Genomic DNA, 20,336 nt, shown 5'->3' with positions numbered 1-20,336 from the left:
TGAAGTGAGTCCAAGCTACTGTACTGTAGTGCGAAACGAGAAGGACCAGGTAAGGGTGAGATAGATGTTCTCCCCGTCTCACATCTCTGCCTTTCCAGCTGGCAAGCCATGGCCTGCCTGCCCTCTGCAGTGCAGCACAGAGCTACTTCTTGCTCAGCAATGGTCAGAGCTGCCTCCGAGGGTCCCAGCTTCCCCAGGGTGAATTCCACTGGCCTACACCTGCTAACACAAAGAACCACCACAAACCAGCTCTGGGATCAACTCCACCACCCCACTCAGCCAGGAACGCAGCTGGCACGGTCAGACCTGGTGCATGCTGCCACGGTGCTGAGCACTGGCCAGAGCCCACCATGGCCTGACCCGGACAGAGCACAGAAGGGTGGCGTACGTAAAGGTAACATTTACTGAGAGATACAGAACTGAGTATTATGAAGGACATACATGGATGGAGAGGGTAGCGACACCACTGCGGAGGGCAGCTTGGACCCACTTCCCAGCACGCCAGGGAAGGAGCCAGACACTACCAGACAAGTAACACAATGGAGATAACTGTGGCATATGCGTTTGTAACAAACAGACCATCATAACATACATTTCTATGGGATCACATCTAGTGATTATATAAATCCATATAGAGATCGCTGTATAAAAACTTTGTAAAAAATACTTTAAAAAAAGTGTAAAAATGTGCATTCAAAAGCACGGCCGACACGGACAGCTGGGCTGTAAACATTATACTGAGAGTGTGCTTATGGGGGGCGCCTGCGCCACCAAGCCCCGACAGGCCTGCCCACCAGACGGGGCTGCGTCAAGTGTTTGCGGTTCTTGGGTTTGGGTTTCCCTCTGGAGCGTGCGCCAGGAGTGGCGGCAGCCTCCGGGCAGGGCACCACATGGCTGCTGCTCCTCTGCCTGCGGCCCCTGCTCCCCACGGGCGCGTGGTCCTCATGGGACGTGCTGCAGCATCGTAGGTCCCCGGGGCTGTGAGCGGGCTGAAGGGCCATGATGAGGTATCACAGGGAGGTTGCCCTCACCGGCACCACCAGCCCTGCTCCCGGGTTCAGCCTCAGAGTACATGGTTGACAGGTTCCTCATCTTCTCTGTCCCCATATTTGTTTGGTCCATAGTTCCCAAGGAAGCCCGCTGGGTCCTGGCTGCACCAGGCCTGGGTGCACAGTTCTTCATACAGTACATACATTAGAGACCCTGGAAGACCCTGCGCCACTGTCTCCTCCTCCTGGCCCAGTGCCACCTTCACTTCTTCTCTAGCTGCTCCAGCAGTGGGTTGGCTTCACTCTCTGGCGTCTTGATGCTGTCCGTCCGCACGATGCAGGTGGGACGGTGCCGGTTCAGCATCAGGATCAGCTGCTGCCTCTCCTGTTTCAGCTCTTCTATCTGGGCCTTCAACTCAGCATTCATGAGCTCTAGGCGCTCAGACTCCTAACAGGACAGAAACACAACCACATGGGACTTTACTCCAACAGCACAGGATACAAGGAGAAGCGATTTGGCCAACAAACCATCTCTGCTCAGCACTGCCACTCAGCCCCCGCAGCACAGAGGCAGCCCAAAGACATGCTGAGGCACCAGGTCTCTCCAGGCAGTTCATCCCCAGCCCTGCTGCCTTGCGTTACCTAGCGCCACAGCAAGGAAATACAGTGTCACCTCCTAGGACAGGTCTCTGCCGAGCCACAACAAAACCCCTGCCTGGCTGCGTTCCATGGTCTGGAAGGGTGTTTGGAAACAAACCCACATTTAAGTTTTCACCCTCCATCTGCAAGGATCTGGCCTTGTGAAATGGCTCCTTGTCTCCCACTGTGTCATTTGCCCATGTCCCACCACCCCTTGCAGAAAAGCAGCAAGGTGCCGTGAGAGTTCTTCTGCCTTGGGGTCACGGGTTGAGAGGGCATCTGGCCTCCCAATGGGGAAACCTTCAGGATTTGGGCAAGGGGCCAGCATGCTGTCAGCCCCTGTCGTGTGCCACACTCCCACGCGTGCTCTTGCTCCAGCACCGAGGCAGGGACACCATCAGCCCTCTCTCCCCCAAGCCCAGAGGCCGCTTCCAGCCCTCTCCATCCCTGGTACCACAGGCAAAAGGGATACCTGTGAGCTCTGCCTAGGCACACATGGCCACCACCTTCATCCCCTCACGGAAAGTGGGGCAACAGGCCAGTATTTTCCCAGATAAGGGCACAGGAGGAAGGGGAGGCAGAGGGGCAGATCTGGAAGGAGCACTGCCCACAGATGGGGCACCTTCCTAGGGAAGTGCCCCCACCAAGGTCCCCGCTGTGTCCTAGGACAGGTCAGGGCACCCACCCGCTGCAGGAACTCCGTCCTCTCCTTCTTCTTGTTACGACATCGTGCTGCTGCTACTTTGTTTTTCTCCCGGCGCCTTTTCCTCCTCTCCTCTTCCTCATCCAGCTGCAATGAGACGGAGAAGCCCAGATCAGAGCCGGCAGGTGTGGGGCAGGGTGAGAGGTAGGAATGAGCACCCGGCAGCCCCACTGGTGACAGGACAAGGAGAGGGGTGGCAGCCACCCGTGCCAGGGGCCACTAGCAACATGGTCTAATCCTCAGCAGGAACCAGGCATGCTGCTGCCACGACCTCTAACTCCACTCTGTGGGGACAGGGAGGGAGACCAGTGCAGTACCCACAGCCGGGGACCTGGCTGGCAGGGGACAGACTCTTTTCAGGGCTGCTCCCTCCTCGAGAGGGTGCAGGGACAAGGGGAATAAAGCTTCATCCTGCAAAGACAGGCACAGCTCGTCACGCAGCTCTGTGAGCGCAGTCATTCAAAGCATCAAACGTGCAGGGAAGAGCAAGAAGCAGAGGAACCTGAAAGCTCTCCCAGCTGGGCCTGGCTGTCCCCTCCTTCCAGTACACAGGACTGTCTGCTGCAGCTGCAGCACTCGCTGAGTCACAGGGCCACTGCAGTAAGGTGGGGACAGGTCCTGGTGAAGAAGCAGGACACGGCAGTGCCTGCGCTGTTCGCCATGACTCAGTTGCTCTGTGCTGTTTGACTCAAACCGCACAGGCCAGGCCAATAAGCCCTATGGTTTGGAAACCCATAATCAAAGTATTTAGGGATATTTACTACAAAGCCTGTGTAAATGGCCTATGGCATGCTTACATCTGAGAACCCAAACCAGCTCCTTCAAGAAAAATCTGAGTGCTGGAAAGCCCCATGAGGGCAGCATCCAGGTTACACGCTGTAGCATGGCTAGAGAAGACAGGTCCCCAGTGCCTTCATCCACATTTGGTCCTGGACTCTGAAATTTTGAGATGTCAGACCAAACTGCCTCATTCCTATCAAGTGACACCTGACAGCACACATCTTCTCAAATGCAGGGGCAGCAACATTTGCTTTATGAGCACTTCCACAGCTTTTTGCACCTTCTCTAAGGGCAGCTCCAGCTTGAGAAGGCAGCCACATCCCTCTCTTCGTACTTGAGTGTGGTTGAGGGACACATCTCCCAGATGAGCCTCTCGCAGCACATCATCTGAGCAGCCTTGTTGCTCTAGTACCTGGGCTTAGTCATCCCAAAAGGAAAGTCAGAGAACCCCAATGCCAAGGCCACAAAGCGGTGGTGGGAGCGTGGGGCCACCAGATTACCCCACACATAGGTACACCAGTGCTGCCTGCAAGAAACAAAAGCTGCAGGTTCCATCATCCACAGCAAACTGCACGCTGCTAACATTCACTGAGACCAAAGCCCGCTAAACAAAACATCTCAATGTGATGTCCAAGGACAGGATGAAGCATTGACTCAGCAGAGTGAAGGTGAACGGGGCACCTTAAGCTGCATGTCCAATATGCAACATGTCCAATATGCAGCATGTAGTATGCTTTAGAAGACCATGTCCAAGTCTTGTAGTGCTAATAGCTTTTGCATCTTCTCTAACTTACTTCCCAAGCATTATACCAGAGTTGCTACTTTAGCTGAAGCTAAAATATTAAGTCAAGTCACCCCAAGCTGCTACCGCTCCTTTGCCAAGGCCGCGCCATGGGGCATCCTGCGCTACATTCACAAGAACCAAGATGGGAACCGCACTGATGCCCCAAGCGCAGTTAGGCATGGCCAGCTCTCACTACATCCACATAGCTCAGATGTGGCAGGTGTTAGAAGTGACCAGGAAGGCTCTAACTCCACGCTCTGCTGCCTTTTCCTTCTGGCCGGACCAGGATACCCCATAGCAAAGGCACAAGCAGCCTTTACAAAATTTCCATGCAGAGTTTAAGAGGAGGTAGACATCAGGGTAGCCACCATTCCCCTCCGCATATTTACTAACCACTCATCTAACCCCCTTAGACAGCTTCTCAGCCTTTCAGTTCGATTATTTAGGAGGGTGTAGAGTGGGAACATACACTCACAGCTCCAAACCTCAAGAAACACACCCCAAAACTTTCCTGCAAAGTACATTGTGGGTTGTAACAGGAACTGGAAGAGCAAACAGACCACACAAGCCTCAGAGTATCCCTGGGAGCTACCTGACATTTCCAAGCTCTGTTGCTCCATTCGGTGAGAGTCAAAGATTAAGTGACCTGCCCACGTTCCCTTCAGCCTCCCCTCCACCCCACAGAGGGCCCAGCAAAGGGCAGTGACCTTTAGATGGGTACAGATGCTCAAGGAGGGTGGCTCAGCACAGACAGTGGCAGCTTGAACTGTTGGCTCTGTTTTTTGATCACAGATCCTGTAACTTCAAGATGACAGGTTTTCCCCTCTCCGCTTCTGCTTGATTTCAGTTCAGAAAGGTGACATGGCCCTGGTGTTGGGGGGGCTTAGGAGTCTACTCAGGGACAGTGATGGTGTACCACCCCACAGCATGTCTCAGCAGCCAGTCTCCAGGGGAGCCCTGCGGGCAGAAGGTCTGGGGTTGCCTCCTGAATCGCTTCAGTCAGCAGCATCAGGGACAGAGGTGGCCACCAGCCTGAGGGGCAGGGTTTGGTTCCAGAGGGAGCACCCCAGGTGGATTTAGGTGACAGAGGAACTCAGCCACACCTGCCTCCAGCTGCCCCAAGAGGAGGGTAGCCTGCCCACCACACTGCAGGAAAGCCAGCGCCCAGCACCCACGCCCAGGCACAAACACCCCACTACCAGGAGATGACGGTCCCCCCAGCACAGCCGAGAAAGCCGCCCGTGCCGCAGCTCGCGGGGAGCAGCCTGCCCTCCCAGGCGGTGCACAGAGCATGGCGTGCCAGTACCCAGCATCCTGGGCTCCGCTCCCCGCAAGAAGAAAGCAGCTGCAGGCTGCATTGCAAAATTATGCGTGGGCAGCTTCTTGGCTACTCATGGGATAAGCAGCTACTGCTTCACTCCCCCAGGCTTTCGCTGCAAAGCCTGTGCCAGGGGCAGCTCCATTTGCTGTCCTCAATTCCTCGGCTTCACAGGCCATGCAGGGGAGGAACTGGCTGCAGGAAAGGCAGCCGTGTGGGTGTGAGGGCTGCCAGTGGATTTCCCCTTATCTGTCCTCCACACGGTGTCTCAGCAACTGGCTCGCCACTTCCAGTACCTGCTGTGGGACAGAGTTGCCCCGTCCCTCTTATGCAGAGGCCAGTGAGACCACATCCCCCCACCCACCAAGCAAAAGCCGCTGTTGCAGGGCCAGCTCAGAGGTCCCCGAGACGTCCCAGGGAAGGAGCTGTGCCTGGGAAGATAGCACAGCTACAGACTCCCTCTTTCTTCCCCAGCCCAGGAAGCAAGGCAGGCACTGCACCCCATTTGCTGCGCGATACCCAGGCCAAGAGCCTGGGACAGCATTCGGCTTCAGCTGCCAACCCAGAACAGCTTTGCCTGTTGAAGGACCAAAGCCATTAGCATCCCTCAGGCCCTCCTGATGGCCCACCACAGCATCCTAGCCTCACCTCCTGCCACTGCAGAGCTGCGCAGTCCTTCCCCAGGGGATCTCCATGCAATGCTGCATGAGCCGACCGGAGACCCCCTTGGGCACCAGGCTCCTGTGCAAGGTGATCAGATGGACTCAACTCCATCATACCAGCTCTGCCTGCAGAAGTCCACCGCAAGGGGCTGGGGAGAAACAACAGGCACCCCCCCACAGGTGGACCTGGGTGCCGCTGAGCTTTTGCTCTAAGAGTTGGGCCAAATCAAGCATCAGCACCCTTTGGAGAGCGGCTGCTCCCTGGAACTGATGGTTTACGCCCTTCCATGCACAGCTCATCACAGGCAGCTTCTCACATCATCGACCACCTCCTCGTTGATGTTTTCAGAGAACGCACAGTCACCCTCACACGGCATCATCTGATGCCTCATGCAGGAGGACACCCTCACTGTTCAGAAGGGTTGTTTATTCGACTTTGACAGCAGCCACCACCCTCACCAAAGTGGAGCCTCTGAACTGGCATGTGGAGGTGCAAACACTCACCACCAATACAGCAATGGTCAAGGAGTCAAAGACTGGACAACCAACACACAAGTCAACCACACAAGGAAAATGCTGTGCAAGTGTCTCCCAAGTCCCTGCAGCCTGGTTCCAACATGCCAGCCTACGATACTGAGCAGAAGCCACCAACCTTCCCTGTCCCAGGAGCCCCGAGGTGAATCCAGCCCCCCCCCCAGGAGAGGGGCAGGGGCAGCCCCAGCTGATCTGAGTCACCACTACCGTTCAGCACTGCTCACCCACCTGGCTCAACCCGTGGGAAAAAGGCAACGCCAACACCAGCAGCACCAAAGACTCATTGGCAGCAGAGATGGGATGAAAATATCGCACAAGCCCTCTGACAGGCTGCTCGGCCTCTCCTTTGGGTGCATGCCCCAACCTAGGGACACGCTGGCTGCACCAGACCCCACTCCGCAGGCAGGGATTGAGTTCAGCCAGTTGCCAACAGCTGCGTGGGACCGGTCAGGTCTGGGACACAAAGGCCACTACTCCCAGCCCATGCTGCAGGGACACAAATTCAGACACGGGGAAGAGACAGCCAGCGGAGCAGCTGCCAACACATGTGCACATCACCAAACAGGTGGCGTGGCATCCTTATAGAACACCTTGCTGGCCACCCTGGCAGGAAACAAGCACAGGCAGGACAGAAACCCGGGCAGGTGCAGGCAATGGCCCCCCAGGGCCATCTGTAGCCAGCAGCCCCCGAGACTCACCTCACTTTTCACGGGCTGGGGTCTCTTCCCAAGTTTCACCTCCAGAAAGTGGAGCGGTGAGATCATGGCCCCGATGTTGCGGATGTCGGCGCACTTCAGCTCCTCGGCGGTCAGGGCTGTGCCAGGCAGTCCCGTCAAGGGGCCGAGCCCGGGCAGCGCGCCAGCCGTCAGGGACGGATCAGGGATCTGCCCTGGCATCATAGCAGGGGAAACAGCTTCGTAGGCTGGAGGGAGAGCAAGACACAGCCTGTTACAACCCAGCAACAGGGTCTCACGACAGCACAGGCCAATCCTGTTCTACAGTCCCATCACCTAACAAGAGTGCGAACCAGGGAAGAAGCCGCTCTCGCCCAGGGATGGCAAAGGAAAGAACTAAGTAGAACTTCTGTGAGAGAAACCAAAAATGTATGAATCCTGCTAGAAAGGATATGCTCCTGGTGTGTAAACCAGGAAGGGAAAAGACCTGAGAGGCAAAGCACCAGAACAGGAGCTGGCTGCAACAACAGTGATGTGGTCCCATGGACTACTGGTTTCAGCACACCTTTCTCTGGAGTGCAGAAGGTGAAGCTTTGCTCTTACCTGAGTTTTGATTAATGTGTATGTTATTAGGACAAGAAGAAAAATAGCACAAAGAGGAACATAATATGCCTTGGGCTGGATTTCTTCCGGGCAGGCTGAGCCTGCTGGTCAGGGCTGGGACACAGCGCACAGCAACCAGGGATAAAACCACGAGAGAAAAACTTGTCACTGAACAAACATCTCCCAGCACAGAAATGAGGAAGCAAAGGCTGGAGGGGAGGGGAAATGGAGCAAGGTGCAAAAGGTTGCTTCTATCAGGAAAGAGAAAAAATTGCAGCACAAAGTGAGAATAGGACAAACTTTGGCAAGTCACTTACAGGCAGAAGAAAGCAAGTTACCAGGAAATATGAAGAACAAGCAGCTAAGAGAGAAAGAAATACAGTTATATCTAAAATGGAAAGCCCACAGAGCAGAAGCTGTTGTATTAGCCAAAAAGCAAAGGGACAGGTGGTTGTTGGCTACAGCACAAGTACATACCTGCTTGTGCAACTGGCCTGGGACACTCACGAGTGACCCAGTTCCAACATGCAGGGTCAACTTCTGACCACACAGCAACCATTCCCACACACATGCAATACAACTCAGCCACCTGTCCCAGTGCTCGTGCACGGCTCTCCTTGCTCTGCCCAGCCAGACCAGTCCCAGCTGAGAGCTTCCAGGCATCCACCCCATCCTGCCCCTGGAAGCACCCACACAGCAGGCAGAAACAGGCTAATGGAGCGGACCCAAAATCTCATGGAGCAGCTTTCCATAACCACTACAGCCAGTCACAAGGCAGGGTTCAATGAGCAGCTGAATGAGAGTTGAACAAAGGCAAACTCATGGAAGAGGGGTCCACTAAGGACCATCAGTCACATTGGTCTGCACAAACTCCTGGAAGCTTTGACAGCACCATCTGCCAGAGTGAGGTGGTGCATTAAGCAAGGCATAACATGCACTTGCCCTGCTCTTTCCAAAGCATCCACTCTGAGCTGCTGAGAGACCAGGTGACAGGTGATGCAGACTTTTGGTCCAGGCAGTACAGCTGTGCACACACACGTTGTCAAGCCAGGTGCCACAGTTGCTCAGCACTTGCCATCCTGGGGTTACAAATCTATGTCAGTACCAGGCTGAAAATTTGCCTAAAGCTGCGTGTGAGACACGACTGCTGGATCATGGAGTCTCAGAACAGCTGAGGTGGGGAAGGAGCTCACCTGGTCCAACACACACACACACACACACCCCAAGCAGGGTCAGTGGGAGCAGGTTGAACATTGAACAGGGTTAATCATGACAAGCAGAGAGTTAAGGATTTCTTGGTGCTGGTATGTCTCTACCCAGGAGATTATTTGGTATATTTGTTAATGTGAGGGAACAGGAGATGAGCAGCAGAAGGGAAGGAAAGCCAATCATACAGGTTAGTCAAGGTTAGAGACGCTAATGCAAGCTCCACAGCTGCCAGTGCAGATGCTATGCAAGCCATCCTGGCATGATAGACAAGGGGATTTGCATCAGAGAGTGTCTATAAGCCCCAGTATGCTGAGCTGTCATACACTCTAATCTGCCACCAAAAAGGTCCAGGTGTCAGCATGAAATGTCCCCTGGCAGAGTTTGCTCAGCAGATGGCAGCGGTGACCAATGGGATTTGGGAAAGAGCATGGAAAGCAAATGCAGCAAGAGTGTGACCCTAAAGAGGTGGTGAGCAGGAATCAAGTCGTCTGCTTCCGTCACCCTTCAGGAGGAGACCAGAAAGGGGGGGAGCAGGCCAGTGCTCAGCAGTGCTGGGGTGTGTGGCAGAGGCTGGGCCCAGGGGAGGTGATCTGCACAAGGACATTAGAGCCTGAAAAGGAGAAGATGGGAAAGATAGCAGAGACAGTGACTTCTGAAGCAAAGTGGTACCACCCGATGAAGAGGACTCCTGCCCATCTGGTGCCAAAAGAGAAAGAGAAAATTCTTGGTAATGACATTTGACCTCCGAAAAGACTACACATCAACTTGTTGAGATTGTAAGGACCTAAACTGATCCAAACTACACATTCTTCCATAGCAATCTCTAAACAGACAGCTGTAATTCCACAGCTGCAGCAGTTGCCTTGTATGGTGTCCGGAGATGCCTGCTTGCAGCCAGGCTCTGAAGCTGCAGGCTGCCTCCCTCCCCTTCCCTTCAGGCTTACACATGGCTAAGATGCTTCACTCCTCCAGAAGCTGGGCACCATCCTACCCTAGGCTGCACTCCAGGCGGAAAAATGCAAAAAGTTATTTGGGGACTGTGTCCAAATCCTTACCATCCTCCTCACTGCCCCTCTCCAGCAGGAGAGCACGGTGGCATGGTAAAGGGAGATGACTCCAGAGGCTCTTCCCAGGACATACTGCCACAGGCCTCAGCTGCATGGAGTTAAATTCAGCCTACCATTCTGAGATGGCTTTATGCACTGCAGAGTTAGCCATTTCCCAGCCACTGCCACTAAGCCGACATGCTGCGGCACTGGGATGAAGCCTGCTAACAGCAGCACACCCCAGGCCAGCTGCTGCACACCTCCTCACCAGCAATCCCATAGAAGTCCATCCCCAGCTTGAACAGTTTGGACTTAAGTGAAAACAATAATTTAAAAAATAACAAAATCAGTAGCTAAAGTATATGAACACTGTCTTGAAGTCTCCCTCCTGCAAATACCGCACGTGAGCTGCGATGGCACACACTGGTTTGGGACCCCAACCCACCCTTTCACAGGCTTCAGGCTGTGACCTGACTTGAGCCCAGCACTGGATGCCTAAATCCATTTTGGACTTGGGGGACCTGGTTTTCATTTATTGTCTTCCATCACAAGATGCAGCTGACAGCACCCAAGCACTGGGCTGGCCAGTCCCAGTCCTCAGCTAGACCAAATTCAGGGTCACTGCGATTTATGAAAGGAGGAGGGAGGAGAAACCTGGCCACTGAGCATCCCATTGCACTCCTGAGCCTGGGGCAGCTCCCCAGGGACAACTGGCTAAAGATTTGAGAAAACATTGTGTTTTCTCTGGCCCACCTTTTCCCCTCTGCCTCTTTGATCAGATACCTTAATATCCCTTGAAAGAGCCCCTGTAGTAGTGTGACATGTGGCACAGGTCGGAATGAAGGAGCTGGCCCAGCTAACATGCTCTAAAAATTTATCCTGGATCCAGGGACTGCACTGCCAAAGCCCACATCACACCCGCATCGGTATAAACTAAATCTAAGGCTGTTCCAACCAAAGTGCCAGGAGCCACCTGGAAGAACATGAACCTGCACATTAAGATGAGCTGAGAGCTAGGTGGGAAGAGGGAATTAGCTTCTACAAGTGAGATCTTGCTCAGGGGTCACGAAGCTCAGGAGCACATTGAGACCTGCCAAGAGTCAAGCAGAGTTAGACCTTGGAGAGGTATGTAAAACCATTCCCAGCAGGACTATAACCATGGAAATAAGGATGGAACAAAGAGAGATGCCATCCCTCTTTGCAGAGCAGGGGTGCAGTGAGAGATCAGCCCACCTAGTGCTCGATGACCCTCAGCCCCAGGCACTGCCACTGCCTGCTGACCGGGGGGACTGTTGTTCTGCTTCTTTTGCCTCTTCTTCCTGTAAGAGAAGCTTTCCTTTCATCCCAAGTCCCACATACTTTCATTTTCTTTTCTGATTAACACTAGAGGCAAGACGTTGTACTACAATTGTGTCAAAAAAGCCAAAGCGTGTCATTCTATTAGATATTTTGGTCCTTTTCCTGAGGCCGTTAACCTGGAAGATGTCGACAAGCCTGCCTATAGCTCCACTATATTCCTACCATGTTTGCATCATAGGGCAGAAATAACTTCAAAGTTCAACACCTGAAAAAAATCTTTAATTTGCAATTTTTCAATACCCATATCATGCTGGATGGGATGAATAGGGCTGGCGCCTTGCCAATTCCCAATTTCTTTCTGGGTATTCCCTTGCAGTGTTTGTTATTTCTAAGGCACATGAACCAACTCACCTCTGTATTCCTTCACTTTCTAACACAGGGCTTTAGCTAGGATTCTTATTAGATTTTTTTTTCTTTCCAGATCTGATTATTAACACAGTCTTCTTTTCCCCTCAATGCCAGACAGTCTTTCAGTGTCTCCTTACATGAGCCGAGAAACATTGTGTCTTCAGTAAAACCTAGCTTTCTGGTGTCCTACGGCTGAACCACACAATTCCTGCATTGTACCAGCTATGCTTTTTCACATAATGAAGCCAACAGCAAAGCAAAGCAGTGAGGGGAAAGAGAATGTGTAGACTTACATCTGACACTGGGATCTGCATGACGCCAGCTGCTCAAGTTTACATTCGCTGTAGCCGTGCCTTCTGCACTGATGCTATTCATCATTCTGTGCCACAACATCAAGATGCTCCAGAGTAAATCAGGAGACAGAGAAGGCTTTCTTAAAACTTTAGTTCAGTGATGAGCAGCCTGTGTCATTCAATGCTCTCTTCAGCAACTATCCTTGCAGCAAAAATCTGGTCAACACGTGATTTCATGGGTCAAAATTCAGTTTGTATTTCCTTAGCTTTGCCTCTATGCTCCCCTTGTTCTGCTTAAAATGCTGTAACACAAGACTTGACCTCTTGCCGAAATGTCTGTAAACCCTCCTAATTATTGCAGTCACTTTTGCATCCTTGCTTTGGCACTGTTGTCGTTGTGGTCTCAGTCAGCCTCTGGTCAAGCTTGGTTATTTTATCAGCACCCTTATCCCCAGAGATGATAACAGTACCGCTTCCTTGGCTCACCTTGGTTTTGCTGCATCTTTCCCATCAGTGAAAAGCGTTTCTGTGCTTCATCCCCCCGTTATGTCCTTATGGTCAATGGTCTGTGACACTGGTTGGTTTATTATTTCTTAAAGGCAGTGCCCATTACTCCTAAGTTTTTCTCCTACTGCCAGGGTCTGTTATCTGCTGGAGCCTGCGACCTAGAGGGAGGAAGCTTTACCAAGTCCATACTGTCCCATACAGTTGCTCAGCTTCCTCGGTGACACCGTCCCTGCATACCCTCCTATTCTTTCTCCTGTAGTTCTAATCTTCATCTGCTCATGGTTTGGGGTTTTTTTCCTTCCCATACCAATTTCGTTGCTGCTTTTTTCTGGTGGCTGCTTAGGTTTTTTTTTGAAGGAGCTGATGTTTGCACAGCAGTTACGGCATAAATCTAACGTGCAGCATAAATCTAACGTGCGTAGGCATAATCCATGTAACCCAGTGCCTCCGGGGGCTTGTACTCTGGTTGCTAGCCTGTATTCACACCTCTCCTGCCACCTCTTCAGTGCTATTCTTACCCACAGACGAAAACTGGCACAGGAATGCCTATCTGTGTTAAAAGCATACATTCATTTCCTTGTGCAGAAACTGCCATAGTTTGTATCCACTGTTCCCCCAGGACCATCCTATGCATCCTCACTTACCCAGGGATGCTTTTTTATAAACCCAATACAGTTGCTGTATCAACAGCATTGTTGTGCAGATAGGACCATGCCACCCAAAAGCAGGCTCCAACAGTCACATTTCAATTTAAATTGCCATTACTGTCTTATCTCTGCTGTCAGCCTCCTTGGCAAGAGCGAGGGCTGTTTGCAACCTTATTTTCAATTTTGCTGTCTATAAATCACAGTTTCTTCCAACATAATCTATTTTACATGCTCTGACATCTGCAGTGGTTGATCCAAGTACCCTTCTGATGCTCAGAGAGCCAGTCTAGCACCTAATATTGCCAGCCAGCAGATTCTGACACTAAATACCGGCATGTTTCTTTTTTGTCCATGTTAAGCGCTACGCTAAGGCGAAGGCTGCCCTACCAGCCCTTCTCCACGCTGCCTACAGGACCAAGGCCATGCTTGCCTGCTGTTCTCTCACTCCAGGCTCAACCCGGGCGCCTGCCATTTCTTGTCAGCTGCCATGCATCAGAGCACTGCCAAAGTCTGCAAGACACCATACAAGCAATCTTTGATCTCTTCATTAGCATGTTAGCACTTAATGTACTATCACCATTTGTACCTACTGTCTTGGAGCACCTAAGTCACAGCAATCGGCCTTTCATCTGCTCCTGGCCAGCACACAATAATTCTGCTGCGGAGATCAGAAGTAGTGTTATCATCCATGAAAAGCAACTTCTGGTTCCTTGGATTTTACTATGGCTTTATTATAATTTTCTAGCTTTTTTTAGCTCCTGGTTATCAAGTTTGCTCAGCCTGTATATCACACATTGCAACTTTCTAGTTCCTTCTGTTAGCAGGATGATTTATAAGAAAGCCCTTTCCTGACATGCCCAACTTCTCATGCCCCAAGAATGTGACTTCCTAAACAAAGACAGGGCAGTTGGCTATCACTGCTCTGAGGCACGGAGCCGCTTGCTTTTTTTCCATCTGGACTCTTCGGGCTGGGGAGACTGCAGGATGCTGAGGGTCAACAGCCGACAACGGACTTTCTTCCACTTCAAGATGCAGCCCCCAGTGAATGCCAAATTAAGCATGACAAAGTTGAAGGCATAAAGTCACTACCCCATATTCCCAGTGCCACAAGTACCTAGCCATGCAATTAGTTTTCTTCTGTTGCCTAAATTGCGATAGTCTCCCATTCTCACACAACTGCTATCTGCTCTAGATGCATCTGGTTTTGACTAGTACCTTACAGCAGGTCACCCCGTCTCCTGTCTAGCTTCTTCTGGTCTGCATTGTTAGAAACAGTAACTTGCAGTGCCAGTGCCCACACCGATCAGTATCAGTTATTTGCCAACCATCAGAACACAGCAGCAGCCAAGCCCCTTGGCTGTAACCTGTCTTTTCAGTACCCATGCAGCAGCGCTGGCAAACATGGTCTCTAACAGCCACTGTGCCTTCATTCATCCCTCTGCCGAACCTGGCGATGCCAAGGAACCCTCCACCTGTAGCATACTGAAGAGCTGCAGTGACATGCACTGGGGTAAAACTGTGCATGCCCTCTCTTCACCAAGGACCTAACATTACTTAGCGTTTTATGGCATCAGGGAGATTCCCCTTCATTTAAAGGCCAGTTTAAGGCACAATCGCAGCATGGCTTACCAAGTGCACTGAGCGGCAGCATGCCACCTCAGTGTGCTAGACACCGTAGTACCTCACGGCCTCCACACCCCACTTCCAGGAGAGAGACAGCTCCTACATCAGGTCCTGAGCTTGCAAGGCCAAAGAAGCATCTGTACCCTTCCCCCCAGCTGCTGCCCTTGCTGTTCCCTTCCTCCTACAGGTAACCCCACACAGTGGGAGAAGAGCTGCAGGGTTTGTGAATGCCGGCACATGTGATGCACCATCCCAAACTCCCAAAGCTCCAAGGAGAGGATTACAGGGCCACAGTGCTAGAGAGGAAGGAGCTGTGAAGAACAGTTCCTCAGGAGATGGAAGTCTAAACCCATTTGTGCGCCAGAACAGTCTGGCTCAGTCCTGCACATCTAGTTTCACACAGATGGCAAGAGGAACATCCGAGTCATTCATGGACAGGCGGCTATGAAAAGCTTTCTGAAAACAGGAACGCAGAGAGCCTTGCTGCCTCCCTCCTCTTCTCCATCAGGGAGGCATGCATGGGGCAGCCTGGAGCAGACAGCCTCTCCTCAGCAGAAGTGCAATTTTGCAGCCCCCAATGCAACTGATTTCCATTGTCAGGCCCCCACATCTGCCTGTCTGATGCTTTGACTCCTTATATCCATTATGAGGAGGGGAAGACACTGGCCCTCCAGTCCTCAGCTTTAGAAATAACTCCCTCTTTGCCATTAGCAAAGCAGTCAGCTCACAGTCTTCTTTTCCCTGAGCATTTTCCTCCATACCTTCACAGGATAGTAAAAAGCTCTAGTTTAGCATTACACTGCCCCCACCACTGCAATGCAGCGATTGACTTGTAAGCAACCTGTGACAGCGGGGTTTTGTACAGCACCTAGCATAGCAAGGCTTCTCCATTGCAGTAATTCATTGTGATAACTGCAAAAAAATGCGATTAATTATCACAGTATACTATTAGCAATTGCCAGTTAATTATTTCTGGCAGACATTTAATAATGTTGCACCACCTGCTGGATGGCAGTACAGAGCAGGAGGGTAAAAGCTCTCCTGTTTCTACCTGAAGCAGCAAGAAGTGGTTTGAGGAAGGAGGAGTATCCTGGTCTGAGCTAGGCTGCAGCTCAGACACTGAGGTTAATGACCGACTTGTTGAAATCCCCCAGGACCTTCCATAACCACAAGTGGTCAGGGCTGGAATCTTCAAGACTACAACTCTACTCCGGCACAGAGCTCCTGAGAGGCCAAGAATGGACTCAAATCAGAGGGCCTCCCCCTACAAACTCCTCAAAATTATGCCCTGAATGTCAGGGTCATCCACAAAGACCTCTAACCCATATAGAGACGAGCTCTGGCTAGTTTGCAACAGTCTTGCTCAGCTGAGAGGACCATATGGACCCTCGGCTCCCTGGCTGCATGTTAAAATAGCCTGCAATGTTTGGATTGATACTCTGGACAGCCGAAGCAACTGAAAAATCCACGCAAGCAGCCAAAGACAGATGGCATCAGATTTGCTGTGCCCCCTCCTTGCCACACTGGCACTACGGGACACATGCAGGCTGGCAAGCGGTCCACACCACACACCATGAGCGTCTCCATTGCTCTTAGGGCCAGGTCCACCTGGAACAGCCTACTGCAGTGAAAAGACCCGCTCAACAGCTTCTCACTCGAGACACCGCGTGCTGCCAAGTACCTGGCCCAGGCAATGCAGCTGAAGCAGCAAACACTAGCACAGGGAAGGAGACCACAGAGCAGATGCTCAGCACTGTCCGCACTTGGGCGGCCTAGATGGACACGCTGCTCAGATGGAGAGGGCAGTAGGAGGTAAGAGGGAATATCTACTCTTCCTTGGCAAGGACCGCAGCACAGAGACCTTTGCATCCTGTGAGGAGGGAAATGCTCAATGCTCAGCCGTGAAGAAGAGCGAGAAGCATCCGTGGGTGTCTCAACGAGGCGACAGAGGCAGCAACCCTCACGGTAACTCTCAGCAGATCATGTCAATCCCCCAGATCCCAGGAACAACCAGTCGCTGCGTGACACAGGGATGGTTTAGATGGTGGCTCCTGCGCCCACCCACTCATCCCCAGACGGGCAAGGTTTTTCTTTTTTAAAATCACTACAAGCCTTACTAAGAGTCTGAACTCCAATGACTGGCATTCCCAGATGTCCCCATGCAAGCATTCCCCAGCAAATTCCCAGAGCAGGCTCCAGATAGAGTTTTTCATGAAAGTTTTTCTTGCAACTAGCTAAAAAATCTTAGTCTGAGCTGCAGAAGCATTTGTTTCTGCTGAGCTCTCGGAGTCCAAACACACACACACACACACACACTGTTTGGCAGTGGTTGTGTTCCAGGGCTGGTAATGCAAGCCATGGAGCAGGCTGCCAAGACAAGCACGAGAACGAGCCAGGCCCTGTTTCATTGGCCACCATACGCTGCATATGGCCCTGGAACCAGCCAGCACAGTGTTCTCACCCTCCTTGAAGGCATAGGAGACCCTGTGTTTTCAAATACACCTCCACAGGGCCTTCATTAAAAGGAAAATGGAAACATAACGTGGCTCTTGCTCTCTTGGTATTTCTCCCTTTCCCCTAATTTGCTCTCAAACCCGTTTCCCTCCCATGGAAAAAGCAAAGCGCCTCCCGGAGCAGACCGTGCAAAAGAATGCAACTTCCATTCAACTCCATGCCTCACTGCTAAAGCGGACTTGGGACCGCGCGGTGGGGGAGCCCCGGGGCCCCTTCCCTCCCCGGGCCCCGCGGGGCGGCCCGGCCGGCAGCGCCCCCCCCCCCCCCCCCCCCGGCAGCCCGGCCCCCACCTGCGGCCCGGCCGGCAGGTGAAGCGGCGGGAGGGCGGCACCGGGGCAGGGGGGGGGGCGCTCCCCGCCGGCCCTGCAGCGGGGCGGGTGCAGGGCCCGGGCCCGGGCACCCCCGCACGGCAGCCCCGGCCCCCGCGCAGCGCCGGGTGCGGGGGCAGCGCAGCCCCGCTCCCGGCCGGCTCTGCCCGCCCCCCACCCACGCACCCACCCCGGGGGTCTCCCCGCATCCCCGCGGCGCGCCCGGCCGCTGGCACCGGAGCCCCTCCCCGCCCGGAGGGCAGCACCCAGCACCCTGCACGCTGCCGCGGGGCGCCGGGATGCTCCGCGCATCCCCCCGCCCTGCCACAATCCCGGCGCTTCCCCCGCCCCGCGCCCGCACCCACCGTGCAGGGGGACCGGGCTGCCGGGGTGCCCGCGGGGCCCGGCCGCAGGGGCCGGGCTGCAGGCTCAGCCCCGCCGCCTCCGCCGCTGCCCCGACCCCCGGGCCCCGCCGGGCGCCGATGTCGGTGCCGATGTCGGTGCCGGCCGCCGCCGGGGCGCCTTGGCCCGCCGCCGCCCCCCGCCGCCCCGGTGCGCGCCTCCCGCAGGCTGTGGCAGGCGGCGGGGTGGGTTGCATCAGCCCCGGTTATATAGCGGCCCCTGGGCTGCGGGGAGGGGTCGGGAATGCGGAACCGGCCGGGCTGCCAGCGCCACACGTCAGGGAGGGCGGGGGAGCGGGGCCGCGGGGCGGGGAGCGCCGCGCAGGGGTGGGACCAGCCGGGACACCGGCACCCCGCATCCCGCACCCGGCACCCCGCATTCCGCACCCCACAGCCCGGCATCGCCGCATCCTGCACCCCGGCACCCACACACAGCACCCCGACATCCCGCACCCGGCACCCCACCATTTCGCATCTGACACCCTGCACCCCACAGCCCAGCGCCCCACATCCCGCAGCCCACAGCCTGGCATCCCGGCACCCCGCATTCCACAACAAGCACCCCGACACCCCACACCTGGCACCCCGACATCACACACACCATATCCCACACCCCACAGCCCAGCATACCCGCATCCCACACCCTGCACCCAGCACCTTGACATCCCACACCCGGCACCCCATCATTCTGCATCTGGCACCCCACAGCCTGGCATCCTTGCATGCCACACCCCACACCCCACACCAAGCACATCCTGCACCCGGCACCCCACACCCCATAGCTCAGCATCCCTACATCCTGCACCCCAGGACTCCATACCCACCACCCCTTGGCAAGCCCGTGCCCTCACAGCCAGCACCCCCGCACCATGGCACCTCGCACCCCTCCACCGGGTGCGGGCCCCCTCCCACACTCCTATTTGCGCTGCCCCCCCCCCCCCCCCCCCCCGCAACCCCTGGCTCTCTGCTCCGTGCCCCCCAGCCCTGCCAGGACCAGGTCCTGGGCAGCCCCGCTGATACCTGGTGCCGCCACAGCCCTGCCCGGGCCAGCCTGCAGCAGTAGCTCTGTGTGGAGCCCCCTGCTCCTCAGTCCTGCGCCTGGGAACAAGGAGGCAAAGGACCAGGGAGAGTGACACAGCTCCCCAGCGCCGACCCCATGTCACCCAGGGAAGCAGCGACACAGGGGCAGGGGGGGCAACGCCACTGCCCCATGGGAAGCCAGCTCCTTCTCAGCTCATCCCACCCCAGCCTGGCCTGCTCAGGCTCCCCCATACACCGGTCAAGGTCTGCCAGCCCCAGCTCTGCCAGCCCTTTGACTGGGATGGAGAGGAGCCAAGAGGGAGCAGAGGGGTTCAAGGCTCCCCTGCCCAGCTGCTTTGGTCTTCCCTTATCATCACTGGAATATCCCAGGAGGGCCGTTGCCCAAGGCACATGCACACTCATGGTGCCTGGTGCTCTAGCACCATGATGTCAGGAGGAGATGTGGGAGCAGATGGTGGACTGGAGTCTTCCTGATAACTTATTTGCATGGATTTGAATTGTCTCCTTCCTCTTTCTCTCTAACATTGGCTTCTTCCCACCTGCATCTGCCAAACTGCTCTGAGAAGCAAAGCTCTGCACACCCACAGGGCCACACTAGACCCGTCACAGGTACTGGATGCTCCAGGGCTGGGGCTCCTAAAGCATTTCAGGACAGAAATACACCTTTTAATTTGGAAAGAAAAAATACTAGAGTGGTTAGCAAAACCGTCGGGCTGAGCGGCACTACCCAGCTCCCTGTGCCTGAGCCCGTGCCCGAAGTAAATGGGGAAAGAGATGAGATGTGTCTCCCAAACAGGATGAACCACAGCAAGGACTCAGGACCAGCAAATTCCTCTGAGCTCTCCTGCATGCCCCTGGGCCCTGTGGGCAGGTCATTACAGACAAAAGGAATCTGTCACAGAGCAGAGCAATACCACCATCTCTTTGACCTATCCTCCCCCCTCAGCTGCACAGTGAGGCACCATACACCCTACCTTGTTTGCCTTCTCCTGGCTTGTCAGTCCTTGTTTCTTTTCTGAATTCACCAATTTCATTTCTTTTCACCGCTGATGATGCATGCCATTCATCATCCACGAGGTCTCACCACCAGCACTTCCAGCCTTGTCCTCTTCATCTCTGTGTCAGCAAGAGAAAGAGAATTCAGCTGGGGAGCTGGGACCGAGCAGGAGCAGGGGACTAGAAATGCTGCATTCAATATAGGATACACTTTGCCCAAGTTGTCCTACAGAAATAGGTAACAGCCTGGCTCAGCAGGACACGGCACATGTATCCTTATTCCTACTCTCCTCATGCCATCGTTCTTTCATCTTTTTGTTTTCAGCGAGGTAGAATACTTTCTATACACCTTTGCATA

General features: G+C 54.2%; 1 protein-coding gene across 2 annotated transcripts; it reads right to left on the bottom strand.

Moving 5' to 3' along the window:
- Nucleotides 1–384: 384 nt before the first annotated feature.
- On the bottom strand, nucleotides 385–20,091 carry JDP2 (Jun dimerization protein 2). 2 transcript variants are annotated; one of them, XM_055715573.1, is made up of 4 exons: nucleotides 19,957–20,091; nucleotides 7,108–7,331; nucleotides 2,314–2,418; nucleotides 385–1,437 (listed from the first exon to the last, which is right to left on the bottom strand). In XM_055715573.1, the coding sequence occupies exons 2-4, from the start codon at nucleotides 7,306–7,308 to the stop codon at nucleotides 1,252–1,254; spliced, it is 492 nt and encodes a 163-aa protein (XP_055571548.1). In that variant the 5' UTR covers nucleotides 7,309–7,331; nucleotides 19,957–20,091; the 3' UTR covers nucleotides 385–1,251. The 2 variants fall into 2 exon arrangements, with proteins under 2 accessions (XP_055571548.1, XP_055571549.1); XM_055715574.1 differs by lacking the exon at nucleotides 19,957–20,091 and adding an exon at nucleotides 17,906–18,176.
- Between the last annotated feature and the right edge of the window lie 245 nt (nucleotides 20,092–20,336).

This window comes from Falco cherrug, chromosome 7, assembly GCF_023634085.1.
Source record: "Falco cherrug isolate bFalChe1 chromosome 7, bFalChe1.pri, whole genome shotgun sequence".
Lineage (NCBI taxonomy): Eukaryota > Metazoa > Chordata > Aves > Falconiformes > Falconidae > Falco > Falco cherrug.
The sequence above is the reverse complement of the archived record's forward strand: the minus strand, read 5'-3'. Positions and strand labels throughout refer to the sequence as shown.